Raw genomic sequence first — 16,474 nt, 5'->3', positions numbered from 1 at the left:
GTTTACCGTCGGTAAATTAGTTTATTTACACACAGAGAAAAACACAGTCGCGCTGTTCCAGAGGTGTTCCAGGGTCACGTGACGCTACGTCATACCAAACTCGCGGGTTACTCGGGTTGAATAAAAAAACGCGCTCGCATCTCGCAAAAAGGTTAGCATTTAGCTGGGACACCCTGTGTATCTGTTGGATTAACCGGTTCGAGGTTCTAATAGGTAGACACCAATAATGATACAACATCTCTTAGTTACTTTTTTGTGAATTTTTTTCTGTTCCAACGGGAAAAAGAAAAATAAATAAATAAAACGCCTCGATTATAACGGTCATCTGGAAGTATCCGTGTGGACTAGATGAGTGGCTGATCCTGTCTCAAGGAACACTGGGGTAACTCAAGTGGGTGATGCCGTACAATTCTGATTTTAGAAATGTTAATTATAATTTACGAGGGGTGTTCAAGTCAAACCGGGACTTTTCATTTTTCGCAAAAGTAAAATGAACTTACAGGCGAGAAATTAGTTTTATTTTTCAACGTAATCTCCAGCTGCACTAATGCACTTGTCCCAGCGTTTCACGAGGGCTTGGATGCCAGCAGCGTAGAAATCATTACCGACGCGTAGCAGTCATGATCGGACCGCATTCTCGACCTCGTCGTCGCGGCTCAAGTGGCGGCCCCCAAGGAACGCCATCAGTGGCCCGAAGAGATGGAAATCGGCGAGGTCTGCACTGTAAGGGGGATGTGGCAGCAACTCTCAGCCAAGTTCGTGTAAGGTGTGTGTCGTGAGATGCGCGGGCGTGCATACCGCGTAGGAGGAGGACTCCTTTGGTGATGAGGCCCGGCTTTCCGAAACTGGAGGTGTTCATGAATGATAGTGTTCAACGTTCCCACAGAAAGGTCCGTCTTTCGAGCCAATTCGAGACATGTTATCCGTCAGTCCTTGAGGATCAGGAGCTCCACAAGTTGGATGTTCTCAGGAACTCTGACACTGGGCTCTGAGCCGCGGGATCGTCCTGCACTGATGTACGGCTGTCTCGGAACCGTCTGCACCACTCAAACGCTTTGCTGCGGCTAAGTGTCTCGTGGCCATACTGAGCCTCGAGTCTTGTGTGAATTTCAGATGACTTTACGCCTTCATTGGCGAGAAACTTGATGACAATTCGCTGTTCGATGTGCGCGCTCACCTCGTTGTCGGCCATCTTGTGTAGCACGTGTCTTCTGTTTTGCACAAACTTTGACTAAGACCTTGGACTACTACGTGGTGAACGCGGAGGCCTGTCGCGTGTGAAAATTGCGAAAAAGAAGTAGCGCGAGCCATTTGTACACTGAGGAGACAGATAGCCCCGGTTTGACTTGAACGCCCCTCGTATTTAATTATGTCTCGCTTTGTCGCAAGATATCGCTTTGCTGGATTCATTCTCCGCAGATGCTTGTAAATCCCACGTGGGAGTCTTTCTTCCAAGTGCTTGAGAAAAGCGGAGAAACTGTCGGCTCATGTCCGTGGTCGATATTAATTGTATTGTCGAACACTGTCCGAGAGGTCAAGCTCTTGACGGTTGAGAAACGCTGGACAAGGACTTGCCTTCTTGGGCGGACACCTCCGCGTTCTCACACAACTTGGACCAACGTCTACACCTCTAATATTGAACCTATACAAGTACGCCAAGGCCAAATGGATGGGAACATAGTGCTTCTTTTTTTTAATGTCCTTGTATGTCCCGCGCTACCGGATGGATCTCGTGGATTATAAACAGACGGCCAACCCGAACCGGTAACCCAAGTTTTTAGATCGGTTCGGTGCAGGAACGCGGTTCTTTTATTGGACAGCGCTTGCAGCACATGGCGTCCGACATGACGGCGGAGCATTGCACATTTGTTGCCGGAGAATGAGTTCGCTAAAGAAAGAGACCGCGTGCGTCGTACTGGCGAACCGAGTGGACTTTATGCTGGAGGACGTGGAATATCTCGCCTGAAAACGGCGCACAAAAACTTTTTCTTTTTTCTTTTGGAAATGTCAAGAGCCGCCGTTGGAAAAACGTGTTGCCTTCACAAAGTATGCGGCCGCTTGACCTGTGCGTTGAACGCCTTGTAGTTTTCTCGTTATGGGTGGTGTTGCATCAAGTCCATTTCTACGTCCAGTGTTGCACTTCCCGAGAGATGAAAAGGGGGAGTGAGCGCTCCCAAAGGATTCCACACAGCACGTCTGATGCACCAGCTATTTGTCTTTCAAGAACGAAAAGCTATCCTTGCTGATCCAACTGAACGGGGCACGTACGTAAACAAGGTGGTGCTCCTTTAATAATTGTCTGATAGAGCTCAAAATGTATACATGTGAAGGAAGACGGAAAAAACTTGGTCCCCCCCATGAAACACGCGTATTTCTGTTACATACCCTGTGACGTACGGCTGGCGTTTCTTGCTGCCGCCGACTGATTAGCTGATATTTCCGCATAATACATCGCCAAACCATGCTCATAGCAGGCAAACTTTTTTCATATGGCGCAAATTTTTCCGGTGAAATAGACCTCTCTGTTTGTAAACAAATGACGTCATAGTGACTGCGCTCAAAGCGAACAAGGTCTTCCCTGAAACGGATCTTGGGTGCATGACGGTGGTGTACGGGGTTATGGATCCATCGTGACACTGTGCTAGACAAGAGAAACATGTTCCTCCGTTGGAATTCCAGTCTACACATGAAATCCCACTTCTGAAATAACGTCACGTCTTATTTGAAAGGCTTCTACAATCTCTCGCTGTGTTATGTCCACTTACTGCAGTTCACAACAGGATCTCCGTGGGCCTTCACCAATGGAAAGCGTCTGTTGTTGTACGAATACACCTCTCCCTGTTTGGAAACAAATGATAGAGTCCAACTACCTGAATCCCTGAGAGCATCTACCACGCTTCTCGGGTTTATTATCAATGTAAAACCTTTACCTTGTGTTCACCATTACTATGATTTATTTCGAGTCAGTAGTTGGTACTAATGATACTGCGCGGCATTCAACTGTTTCGTCGAGTGCTTGGAGAAATTTGGTAACAGTTGTTACTGTCACAGTGAGATTTAATTTTTGAGTTAGTGTGTGGCATCAGCAAAGAGGAGCCCGAACCCATCACCTCATCTGTGAGGTCCCTCACGAAAGGCCTCACAGCCTCATCCATTAGGTTCCTCACGAAAGGCCTCATGGCTTCATCCGTGAGGTTCCTCACAAACGGCCTCATCCGTGAGGCTCCTCACGGAATTCGTTGTACCCTCACGTATTGATGGCCTCACGACGACTGGCCTCATGAAGGCCCTCACGGTGGGCCTCATGAGGGACAATGCCTCACGACTGTCCTCGTGAGGAACATTCAGCGTGGTCTGGCCTCACTCACCTTCACCACATCGTCGTGAGGTGAGGGTGAGGCGTCTTCATGAGGGTCGTCATGAGTGAGAACGCCCAGCTAGCATTCCAGCGCTCCGTGCATTGTAATACGGAGTTGGTACACTTTTTGGGTTCAGGAAGCGACGTTCACATCTCGGAGCTGTAGACCAAGAATTAATAATTAATAATTGGGTGTTTACGTCGCGAGACAACTGAGATCATGAGCGACGCCACAGCGGTTGGTCTGTGGATTGCTTTTGCCCACCTGAGGGTTCTTTAACGTGCGATGAAAGCTCATCACACGGCACCCCGTATTTAACGTCCCTCGCGGAAGACGGCGTGTCTAAGCAACTTGTACCCTGCCACCAAGTTGCTGGCGTCCTCGGCCGGGTTCGAACCCGCGATCTCGGGATCAGAAGGCGAACACGCTACCGACTGAGCCACCGAGGCCGGTAGACCAAGAATTACACGCATGAACAGATAAATACAATGCATCCCCTGTTGCTGGCAACGCGACAAAAAAATTGGTCATGGGACAAGCGGCCATGATAGCGTGAGTGTTAGCAGGAATCAGCTGTGCATCAACGATGCGCAATGTACCTATAATAGCCACTCATTGAATAAATGCAAACGTCTAATCACTACGTGTACGTATAGCTCTGGGTGAGAAATGTTAAGTGAACCTTCCTAATTTCTGTGTAGTCATCACGATGCCCTTCAGTCTATGTATTTCCAAATGTAAACCTGATATGATTTATTTTTCTGTGTTCTCGTCTGGTGTTGTTGCCTGGGTGAGGACAAGGGAATCCAACGCAAACGAATGTAATCGTGCCATGGCTAATTATGCCCTACTGATTATTCATAGTGCCGACGTCATCTCTGACGTCATTTATTTGCAATCGTAGTAGTCCGCGCGCTGACCGTCTCTATCCATTCTGAAGACACAAGCTCTACAGGATGCACAGAGCACAGTGATTGTAAGGTTATTTTGGGAAAAGAAAGCACAGAGTTGTAGCAGGAACAAAATCTCTTTACGACATGGTTCGTTTATTTTAGAGCAGAACAGTCTGGGGGGGTCACAGCCCAATCTGCAATTAAGCTTTGAGGGGAAATGATATAGGAACTTTTCGGCCAGTTGGGTATGGTGGAAAATGACCTGTAGATAGGAAACGTGCGAGAATCGTTGCTGGAGAACTAGAGATGACACCCAATCGCAATATCATTAGCAATACTTATGACGAAAACCTCCGGCTATATAGGGAACGTAGCACCACAGCTCAAGAGTTTAATAGGGAGACGATAAATTTATCCGGGGACATCTCTGGATCAAACTTCCCTTGTGCGTCGTCTTTCTATGTACCCTGGTCTCGGGGGTTTTTAGTATTGAATCCTTGCTCGCATGTTTTCTCGACTTTATTTCATTAACAATATGTGTGGTAGAGCCCTGCACGGTTGTTATTGGCTCTATTCTCCGACAAATATGTTTCCGAGAGTCAGGCCCGGCCGGGCCACACAATGGAGATGCATTAGTTCATATCATCATGCGCTTGCGTCATTCCTGTGCATATTTTGCAAAGACAAGCAAGGGATACTGCATTAGGCATATGATTTGACCCTCTAGAACATTCTGAAAGCCACTCAGTTACATTGCTCCTCACGTATTTCACAAGCACTTGGCAAAGCTTGGTGAGAGGGGTATGGACTGGGAGAAGTAGTTTGTCGACAGCATCCTCTACCTCCGCAAAATCTTGACAGTGTAACGATAACGCCCGCGTACGTTCTGGATTTAATTTGGTCTGGTGCGGTTACGGTGTTAAACCGCCATCACTTGTATGTTTGTCTTCTCTCCTTATAAATTCACTGATAAATTTGTTTGATAATCGCCAGAAACGCGTACGTCGCGGCTGGAAATACTATGCCGGGATCTACTCGCTGGGTCACCGGGCCGGGCCGGGCCGGGCCGGGCTCTAGTCACTGGGTCACCGAGCCGGGCCGGGTCTGGTCGCATAAAAATATGAAGGTCCGGGCCCGGGTCGGGCCGGGCCATTTTTCGATGAGCCCGGGCCGGTTCGGGCCCGGAAAAGTCGGCCCGTGCAGGGCTCTAATGTGTGGTGTTAAGTAATTTGTTCATTTAGAGTAAGAAAAATATATCTTCGAGACATTTCAGTCCGTTAAATTTTCTGTGTTTTTCATTTAAACATTTTAAAGTCATTTTATTTCGGCTCCTGAACCTAGAAGACGTAATCTCTGCGTCACTATCGTGAGAGGTCCTATCGTAGTAACGTTGTGACTGGCTATGAAGATGATTTTGAAGCCCTCTATAATCGCCTATTAACCAATTCCAGCGAAAGCGTAATGCTTATCAAGGCAATGGAAAGCTCATGAGAGATGAACGTAGGAAGGACAGAACGGCCCACGAACAATCGAATTGGTTGAGTGACGGCGTGTTAGTTACATAGCGTTCTGCCCGCCGGCGGAAGACAAGTTACACTGGGAGATAGGACCGTCGAGAGGGGGATGGAGCCCCGGGCCTCTTCACGGGCCAGCCCTATCCAATGCCCGACAGTTGCAAACACCAGGAGACGTGAGGAGGGGGCCCGGGCAGGACTCAGTAGACTTCTCTCACCGGCCCTGCTGGGAGGACAGTGCGTCCTGGACCACCTTGATAGGAAACCTTACCAACATCTGAGGAGAACCCAGAGCTGGCTAACCTTTTCAGTGACTTTCATCTTTCATCGTTAATTTCTTAGGCAAATTGAGGCTTTGTATGTATTTGTCCCTTCTATGTTGTTCCAGCCTCAGAACATCAGTTCTCTCATGTTCAACAGTTGCCGCCTGCGTCGATCCCGTCGTATGAATGTGTGTATGAGTGAGCAAAAATGTAAGAGTGAAAGGAGGATGAGTGAGAGAGTGGCTGGTTTGTCCCTTCAGATGACGCACCCTGAAAGTCGTTGAGAAGGCGTGTTAGCTTAGCTCAATTGGTAGAGCCCTGGACCGGCAATCCAGAAGATGTGGGTTCGACTCCTACAGCTGGCTAACCTTTTCAGTGTCTTTCATCGTTAATTTCTTAGGCAAATTGAGGCTTTGTATGTATTTGTCCCTTCTATGTTGTTCCAGCCTCAGAACATGAGTTCTCTCATGAGAACCCAGAGAAAACATCCAGACAGCGCAGTCGAAGGTCACGGCGGTCATTCGGCCACAGTCGAACATTTGGAGGTCAAGGAAATATGGCGATCTCCCGGCCTTCAATGCATTCGGCGAGTTGGGAGGACACGTGCTGGAGACTTTAGCTGCCATACACTTGGGTTTGAGAATAACGCAGTATGCAACTCCAGTTCCGAAACCAAAAATGTTATTTCCAGAAAATCCGTTAACAATAAGTGATTCCTTTCAAGTCGATCGATTGTGACCTTTATGGTATAGTTTCCGTAGAATGCTCACACTCACGAAATTCTTCGTATTGTTGCGAGGGTTGGTAGAGTCACTAACTATGCATAATGTAAAACCCCGAGACACAAAGTCTTGAGACTTGGTGTTGTGTCTGTCCTTTCGTGGTCTCGGGGGTTTTACATTATGCATCATCTTGACCAGCTCGCTTGCTTCCTAGCCATTTTTTCATTGTCACTAAATATGCTACGCTTCAGAGTATCGACACTGGGTTCCACGAGCGAGCATATGCGTTTCCGCGTCACGCCCACGATGGGTTCCCTTCAGGGGTGCTCATCATCAGGGGTGCACGACATTGAGCTCACCTTTACATCATCGGGACAGTTCTCTATCCCACAGAGAGGATTACGATCCTCAACTTGGGATGGACACTGAAGCGAAGCTTATTTACAACCTGTTTTTCCTTTTCGTGCAAGAAATCCGCTGGTCGGAGGGAGCTCGTTCTATAGATTTCATGCCCATTTTAGACATGTCACAACAGTATGTTCAAGTGCATTTCATGCGTGTTTGGCAGTGCGCCAAAGAGATCCGGCTTTCTGCAGACCCACGATTGCCTCGTCTATTTTTTTCCCTTCCTTTCTTTTTCTCTCTTTCAGTGCGTTTTGGAGACTCTATTGTCTACACACCATTTTTAGACTTGTCCTATCTATTCATACTTTTCTGATATTTGAATAAGTAAGCCGGAGTTTATTTGCAGGGCAGCCAGTGTAGTGGCTGCATAATGCGCACCAAGTGATTCTTCGTCAAACAAAAGAAAAGTTGTCCTTATGTGTTGTGTAACCACTGTTATGTAACACTGAAGGCTGCGGTAGCTCTTGGTTTGAAAGACGAGTGTCCAGTGGAAAGAATGTTTCAAAGGTTGTCACATACGTTATTAGCTCTGCTGTTGCTCCATGCTGTAGGACTGGGTGAACCCATCTGGACGGAGAATATTCGCAGTAGGAGAATTATGGACAGCCAACATTTTATTTCAGAATATGCATTGCAGTTGCACATCTCAATGAGCATTTGTGTCCCACATGCCAAAGTGTACTGGACTCTGAAACGATGTCCAGCCTAAACAGCCTTTGCTAGAAAGGTGACGTCATCATCTTGCACTTGTGGAGAATGCAACAATGTGAAACAGCTTCTGTTGACAATATACCTTTTGACAAGTAAATGGAATCTTACTCTTTGGCGTATGAAATGAGACTTCATTTCGTATGCGGGGAGTTTTAGCACTCTACGGAAATGATACGATCAATGAATCAGCACGTTTTCGGAAGCGTTATCGTGGCGTATCAGCTGCCCGCCAAGGATTCCACGTCAAAAGCTCCAACGCGTCAAAAGCTCCAACGAGTCAAAAGATCCAACAGTGGATCTTTTGACCCGTTGGATCTTTTGACGCGTTGGAGCTTTCGACCCGGTTGGAGCTTTTGACGCGTTGGAGCTTTTGACCCGGTTGGATCTTTTGACGCCCCGTGGTTATACAATTGGTCAGGGAAAATGACCGAACAGAGATGTGGAAATGAAAGCAACTATTTAATTGGAATATAACAATATTTACATTAGATACAAAATGTGCGGACGCTAACTTTCCGACGGCAGGACACCAACCAAGGCGATTCTGTCTAGGTACGTGGTCAGGTCCATAAAAGATACCGGACTTGTGCTCAAGTACCACGAGAAGGAGTCCATTTCTTGCAATAGGCTCGCGTTTCTCTCCCGTACTGCAGCTGACGTCGGGGTTGGCACTGCCAACGGGTCCAACAGAAGGGCCTGGACTCTGTTTTGCACGGCGTGCTGACTGACTCGCAGGAACTCCAGGAACTCGGCCAGGTTTGGGTGACGACACGTGAACCGACTGTGCAGGCCATTGTGCCAGCCTTCTACGTGGTTTGTGGTCCTCGGTCCTCGGTTCCCAAATTGTCCCCAGCGGTCCTTCAGCAGGCTGTTCGTGAGCCAGTACGCTCGGTAGTACCGGTCAAACAGCGCCAGACGCGCCGCATGTAGTGGAGGCAGGTCCGGCTTCACAGAAAGGATGTCGTCGGCGAAGGCCAGGCGGAAGTCGTCAGGAACGAACGGCAGATGCCTCACTCGAACAAACCATCGGTTGACTTCGGCGTTCTCTCTGCACAACACCTTCAGACCGAGCTCGTCTCGCTTCTTGTTGATGGCCTTGGCATAGTGAAAGGCGCAGCCTCGCACCTGCGTAATCAATGAAGAAGAAAGGAAAGGAATAAGGAATAAGAAGAAACATTTATATACGTTGCAGCAAGAACAATATAGCCAATAAGATGAGAACACTACTGTGATCTCGTACTCACGTTGGGTTCACCCGTCGCTGTCTGGAACACATTGAGTGCTGCCCGTATTGCTGCAGACTCATAGTCAAATAGCCAGGTCGCCGTAGTGGATAGGCTCCCGACGTGACCAAATCGTCGCACCATGGACTCCTTCAAGGTGTGGAACACCGCTTGGTACGCTCTCACATCTGTTGCCTGCATCAATGCGTACACTATGGGGTGCGCTTCGCCTTTGACAATTGCATGTATTCTGTACAGCTGTCCAGGGCTGTGAAATTCGGATGGATTATACTTGAAGTTGCCATCCCCCAGGATGTACTCCGTGTTTGCGAAGGCGTCCAGGTCCTTCTCGGCGTAAAATACGAGCAGTCTCCTCCCTTCAGTCTTGTCTTCCAGTTGAAGAAATTGCTGGCCATCCTTCGTAATTCGCAGCTCCGGAAGTATGGCGTCAATGGAGTTTCCCTTCGGAATGTTTGCGTGTCGATTGCGCGACAACGCACGTCTTTTGGAGGCAAAACCGTAGCTGGTGCTCATCTGGCGTTTGATGTCATTTTGAAGACTCGCGTCGTCATCTTGAAACCTGACCTGTACAGCAGACACTGCTTCGTCGAATGCCTGCCGAGGTCTCTTTCTGCTGGTCCGTACGTCTGTTCGGACTTCATACATGTAACGCCTGGAAAGGACTGTGGCCGCCTCTGCATCCTCGGCGGGGTCACAGCTGTGCGGTGTCGATGGATGATCCGGGTCTGTCCTCATGACGCCGTTTTGCAGCGTGACGTGGGCAACAGACGAGGTTTCGTTGGTTCCCCTCGCCAACCTGCTCAGGCGATAACAGCTCGTGCATCTGTAAAAGAAGCATTCACGAATCGTCCGGCATTAATATGAATTCACTCTGCGGTCCGACATTCTAAGAAAAAGAAAAAAAATATAGGTAACCAACTTTTAAACACCGAGTACTGCTGCTATCGAACTTAGTATAACGGTATCAGAATGTCCACTTAAAAGTTATACATACCTGTAGTACTGGATACTGGGGTCCTTCTTGTTTGTAGATTTGAATGCAAACTCTAACACTGCATTTGGCCATCGTTTGCTTCGGTACTGAATCACTTGATGCTTCGAGCGATAACTGGATGGGACAAAAGTCGGGGCACCGAAGTCGAGGTCCATTCAACCAGGCAATCAAGGTGGATGTATGCTTGCAGTTCGGACAGCGAGAACCGTGAAGATGACCTCTGCTCCCGAATGTTTTCGGACCGCCCAGTCCAGGTTTTATACCCCTTCGTTCAACCCCAAGTTTGCACACGACGTCCTGCTTCCCAGAATAAGCCCATTCCTGTCGTTCAGGGGTTACGGTCATTGCCCATGTCCAAGGTTAATAAGTTTACATACATGGCAGGGGACAAGAAAATACTGATGAGTGCAACGAACCCTTTGTACACGTTACGTTACTCTTTCGACTTGAGTTTCACTGGACGTTCTTCTTCGGTCAGAGGACGAGATAATATTGAACAATACGGAATTACTGACTTCAACTCCAAGTTTGCACACGACGTCCTGCTTCCCAGAATAAGCCCATTCCTGTCGTTCAGGGGTTACGGTCATTGACCATGTCCAAGGTTAATAAGTTTACATACATGGCAGGGGACAAGAAAATACTGATGAGTGCAACGAACCCTTTGTACACGTTACGTTACCCTTTCGACTTGAGTTTCACTGGACGTTCTTCTTCGGTCAGAGGACGAGATAATATTGAACAATACGGAATTACTGACTTCAACTCCAAGTTTGCACACGACGTCCTGCTTCCCAGAATAAGCCCATTCCTGTCGTTCAGGGGTTACGGTCATTGACCATGTCCAAGGTTAATAAGTTTACATACATGGCAGGGGACAAGAAAATACTGATGAGTGCAACGAACCCTTTGTACACGTTACGTTACTCTTTCGACTTGAGTTTCACTGGACGTTCTTCTTCGGTCAGAGGACGAGATAATATTGAACAATACGGAATTACTGACTTCAACTCCAAGTTTGCACACGACGTCCTGCTTCCCAGAATAAGCCCATTCCTGTCGTTCAGGGGTTACGGTCATTGACCATGTCCAAGGTTAATAAGTTTACATACATGGCAGGGGACAAGAAAATACTGATGAGTGCAACGAACCCTTTGTACACGTTACGTTACTCTTTCGACTTGAGTTTCACTGGACGTTCTTCTTCGGTCAGAGGACGAGATAATATTGAACAATACGGAATTACTGACTTCAACTCCAAGTTTGCACACGACGTCCTGCTTCCCAGAATAAGCCCATTCCTGTCGTTCAGGGGTTACGGTCATTGACCATGTCCAAGGTTAATAAGTTTACATACATGGCAGGGGACAAGAAAATACTGATGAGTGCAACGAACCCTTTGTACACGTTACGTTACTCTTTCGACTTGAGTTTCACTGGACGTTCTTCTTCGGTCAGAGGACGAGATAATATTGAACAATACGGAATTACTGACTTCAACTCCAAGTTTGCACACGACGTCCTGCTTCCCAGAATAAGCCCATTCCTGTCGTTCAGGGGTTACGGTCATTGCCCATGTCCAAGGTTAATAAGTTTACATACATGGCAGGGGACACGAAAACACTGAAGAGTACGTTACCCTTTCGACTTGAGTTTCACTGGATGTTGTTCTTCGAAAAAAAAAAAACAAAAAACTTTCTGGTACAAGGCATCGCTAGAAAGTTGGTTAGAGGACGAGATAATATTGAATAATACGGAACCCGTGTGGATCTTTTGACGCGGTTGGAGCATTTGACGCTCAGAGGACGAGATAATATTGAACAATACGGAACCCGTGTGGATCTTTTGACGCGGTTGGAGCATTTGACGCTTTGGAGCTTTTGACTCGCCTGTCACGTGACTTTTTGGAGCTTATGACCTGTTGGAACATTTGACTCGTTGGATCATTTGACCATAAGCGCCCGCCAAGTACCCCCAAGTACCCCTTGGCTGCCCGCCAAGTCCACACTTGTCGTCTGTCGTTGTGCCGTTCCACGTGGTTGGCACATGATCCACGATGTTCAAATTGAACTCTATTTGCCGGCCATTCTTTGTCTCTTTCTCTCCTGCAACAGCAATGCTCGGCAGTACGTCGTTTGCCTCCGTCATGGCGGACGACATTGACATTACAAAACCAATGTGAAGATAAAAACGGATACTTTGGTGATATCTTCGTACACGATAACACCCGATAATGTCATTTCTGTGGAGGAACTTCCCCTTATCTACATTCATTTCAAGTATCCTTGAAACACCGCCTCGACAGGCAGCGTAATCCCTTTTATCTTAGAGACACCCCGATTGCCGTAAGGTTCGTTGTGGGCGGAGCTAACGAGTTGGTACGTGTGAACGTGGAGACGGTACCGTCTTGAAGTTGGTCCAAAGACGTTGCTTCGAGTTGGTCTGAGTTGGTGCTGAAAATCGGCCCGTGTGAACGCCCCTTTACTATCATGTTTCCCTTCAAAGACTCAACCCTCCCCTCTTTCGCCGTCTGACGTGGAGAGTTGTGTATTCCAGGGAAATATTCGAGCACGATGTGAACATATTTATTTGTTCATTTTTCTAGGACGTTAAGCCATAGGTTCATGAGGCAGGCCTTGCATGCCCTCGGAAACTCCAGGTGGATGCTGCAAGTGAAAAGAAACGCAGAATAAGGTCCACGGTAAGGGAGGGGACAAAAGGTGGGACTGTTCCTCATGATAGTACGTGCTTACGTATACTTGATATAACTCCAGCTTCAACCTGAGGTAAGTACCATTCGTTAAAACTGATAAATATATTTCAGTCTACTCCAGCACTTACTATCATATATTACATAGCATGTTCAACGCTCAACTCAATATTTGTCTTCCAAAGCGAGCCCTGCTGTGGTAGACTCAGACGACCAATCAGCCACCTCGGTGATCGAAGCATTCGCAGAATTCGCGGTCACCCTCCCGTCGGCACGCTCCACCGCTATACCGAACTGCATTGCGGGAAGCGGCCTTACAGGACAGGAGTACAATGAGAAATTGCGTTTATGCCAATTAACACCAAAACCGAATAAAAATTTTAAGATGTCATCGTCTAAGAAGTAAGAACAACATGTAAAGAACTCCTGGAAACAAGAATGGCAGCAGCAGAATGTATATCTAGTGCACCCAGGTCAAATGAATTTTAATGCATTGCGCCTATGGGGATTTCGTCGATTTTTGCACAGGACCCATTTTTAGACCATGATTTTTCGACAAAGAAAGTAAAATTTTTGAAATGTCATAGCCTATTTTGAATCAGTACATCCTCCAGGCCGCATATCAACCACCGCACGGTGTGTGAGTGTTAACCCTGATGCACCCTGGGCCTTTAAACATGCGTCCCAGACAAGCATCCGTTCTTAGGCGTCCCGCGCACTAAGTTCTAGTATTACCGTAATACGCATGCGTCGAAACTCGGAAACAGTTCGAAAGGCGAAGGACTATTCCTTCCGGATATCCAAAGGGCACACCCCGGGTGCAACAGGGGAACGGGACCCGGGTCCGATACTCTGGGATATTAATTAATAATATACAGACTAAATAATTAGATGATGACATCTCTGATATCAATTTTATATCAAGTGTTATTATCAATCAAAGTTGATCAAAATGTCATTTTGGCGTCTGGGACGGCCGTCTGGACGAGGATTTGAGCAAACGCGCCGACCGTGGGTGCAACAGGGGAACGAGACCCGGGTCCGATACTCTGGGATATTAATTAATAATATACAGACTAAATAATTAGATGATGACATCTCTGATATTAATTTTATATCAAGTGTTATTATCAATCAAAGTTGATCAAAATGTCATTTTGGCGTCCGGGACGGCCGTCTGGACGAGGATTTGAGCAAACGCGCCGACCGTGGGTGCAACAGGGGAACGAGACCCGGGTCCGATACTCTGGGATATTAATTAATAATATACAGACTAAATAATTAGATGATGACATCTCTGATATTAATTTTATATCAAGTGTTATTATCAATCAAAGTTGATCAAAATGTCATTTTGGCGTCTGGGACGGCCGTCTGGACGAGGATTTGAGCAAACGCGCCGACCGTGGGTGCAACAGGGGAACGAGACCCGGGTCCGATACTCTGGGATATTAATTAATAATATACAGACTAAATAATTAGATGATGACATCTCTGATATTAATTTTATATCAAGTGTTATTATCAATCAAAGTTGATCAAAATGTCATTTTGGCGTCTGGGACGGCCGTCTGGACGAGGATTTGAGCAAACGCGCCGACCGTGGGTGCAACAGGGGAACGAGACCCGGGTCCGATACTCTGGGATATTAATTAATAATATACAGACTAAATAATTAGATGATGACATCTCTGATATTAATTTTGTATCAAGTGTTATTATCAATCAAAGTTGATCAAAATGTCATTTTGGCGTCTGGGACGGCCGTCTGGACGAGGATTTGAGCAAACGCGCCGACCGTGGGTGCAACAGGGGAACGAGACCCGGGTCCGATACTCTGGGATATTACTTAATAATATACAGACTAAATAATTAGATGATGACATCTCTGATATCAATTTTATATCAAGTGTTATTATCAACCAAAGTTGATCAAAATGTCATTTTGGCGTCTGGGACGGCCGTCTTGACGAAGATTTGAGCAAACGCGCCGACCGTGGGTGCAACAGGGGAACGAGACCCGGGTCCGATACTCTGGGACATTAATTAATGATATACAGACTAGCTAATTAGATGATGACATCTCTGATATCAATTTTATATCAAGTGTTATTACCAACCAAAGTTGATCAAAATGTCATTTTGGCGTCTGGGACGGCCGTCTTGACGAAGATTTGAGCAAACGCGCCGACCGTGGGTGCAACAGGGGAACGAGACCCGGGTCCGATACTCTGGGATATTACTTAATAATATACAGACTAAATAATTAGATTATGACATCTGGGATATCAATTTTATATCAAGTGTTATTATCAATCAAAGTTGATCAAAATGTAATTTTGGCGTCTGGGACGGCCGTCTGGACGAGGATTTGAGCAAACGCGCCGACCGTGGGTGCAACAGGGGAACGAGACCCGGGTCCGATACTCTGGGATATTAATTAATAATATACAGACTAAATAATTAGATGATGACATCTCTGATATCAATTTTATATCAAGTGTTATTATCAATCAAAGTTGATCAAAATGTCATTTTGCGTCTGGGACGGCCGTCTGGACGAGGATTTGAGCAAACGCGCCGACCGTGGGTGCAACAGGGGAACGAGACCCGGGTCCGATACTCTGGGATATTAATTAATAATATACAGACTAAATAATTAGATGATGACATCTCTGATATTAATTTTATATCAAGTGTTATTATCAATCAAAGTTGATCAAAATGTCATTTTGGCGTCTGGGACGGCCGTCTGGACGAGGATTTGAGCAAACGCGCCGACCGTGGGTGCAACAGGGGAACGAGACCCGGGTCCGATACTCTGGGATATTAATTAATAATATACAGACTAAATAATTAGATGATGACATCTCTGATATTAATTTTATATCAAGTGTTATTATCAATCAAAGTTGATCAAAATGTCATTTTGGCGTCTGGGACGGCCGTCTGGACGAGGATTTGAGCAAACGCGCCGACCGTGGGTGCAACAGGGGAACGAGACCCGGGTCCGATACTCTGGGACATTAATTAATGATATACAGACTAGCTAATTAGATGATGACATCTCTGATATCAATTTTATATCAAGTGTTATTACCAACCAAAGTTGATCAAAATGTCATTTTGGCGTCTGGGACGGCCGTCTTGACGAAGATTTGAGCAAACGCGCCGACCGTGGGTGCAACAGGGGAACGAGACCCGGGTCCGATACTCTGGGATATTACTTAATAATATACAGACTAAATAATTAGATTATGACATCTGGGATATCAATTTTATATCAAGTGTTATTATCAATCAAAGTTGATCAAAATGTAATTTTGGCGTCTGGGACGGCCGTCTGGACGAGGATTTGAGCAAACGCGCCGACCGTGGGTGCAACAGGGGAACGAGACCCGGGTCCGATACTCTGGGATATTAATTAATAATATACAGACTAAATAATTAGATGATGACATCTCTGATATCAATTTTATATCAAGTGTTATTATCAATCAAAGTTGATCAAAATGTCATTTTGCGTCTGGGACGGCCGTCTGGACGAGGATTTGAGCAAACGCGCCGACCGTGGGTGCAACAGGGGAACGAGACCCGGGTCCGATACTCTGGGATATTAATTAATAATATACAGACTAAATAATTAGATGATGACATCT

The 16,474-nt window shown here is 46.5% G+C and overlaps 2 protein-coding genes across 2 annotated transcripts; both read right to left on the bottom strand.

Moving 5' to 3' along the window:
- Window positions 1–8,313: 8,313 nt before the first annotated feature.
- LOC135396435 (uncharacterized) lies at window positions 8,314–9,334 on the bottom strand. Its single transcript, XM_064627401.1, has 2 exons — window positions 9,112–9,334; window positions 8,314–8,992 (listed from the first exon to the last, which is right to left on the bottom strand). Exons 1-2 carry the CDS (start codon window positions 9,289–9,291, stop codon window positions 8,375–8,377), a joined length of 798 nt encoding a protein of 265 aa, XP_064483471.1. The 5' UTR covers window positions 9,292–9,334; the 3' UTR covers window positions 8,314–8,374.
- LOC135379184 (uncharacterized) lies at window positions 9,291–10,463 on the bottom strand. The gene is made up of 3 exons (XM_064612428.1): window positions 10,106–10,463; window positions 9,334–9,934; window positions 9,291–9,302 (listed from the first exon to the last, which is right to left on the bottom strand). Exons 1-3 carry the CDS (start codon window positions 10,258–10,260, stop codon window positions 9,291–9,293), a joined length of 768 nt encoding a protein of 255 aa, XP_064468498.1. The 5' UTR covers window positions 10,261–10,463.
- Window positions 10,464–16,474: the final 6,011 nt, after the last annotated feature.

Source organism: Ornithodoros turicata, chromosome 1 (assembly GCF_037126465.1).
Source record: "Ornithodoros turicata isolate Travis chromosome 1, ASM3712646v1, whole genome shotgun sequence".
NCBI lineage: Eukaryota > Metazoa > Arthropoda > Arachnida > Ixodida > Argasidae > Ornithodoros > Ornithodoros turicata.
This window is presented reverse-complemented; position numbering and strand designations above follow the sequence as displayed.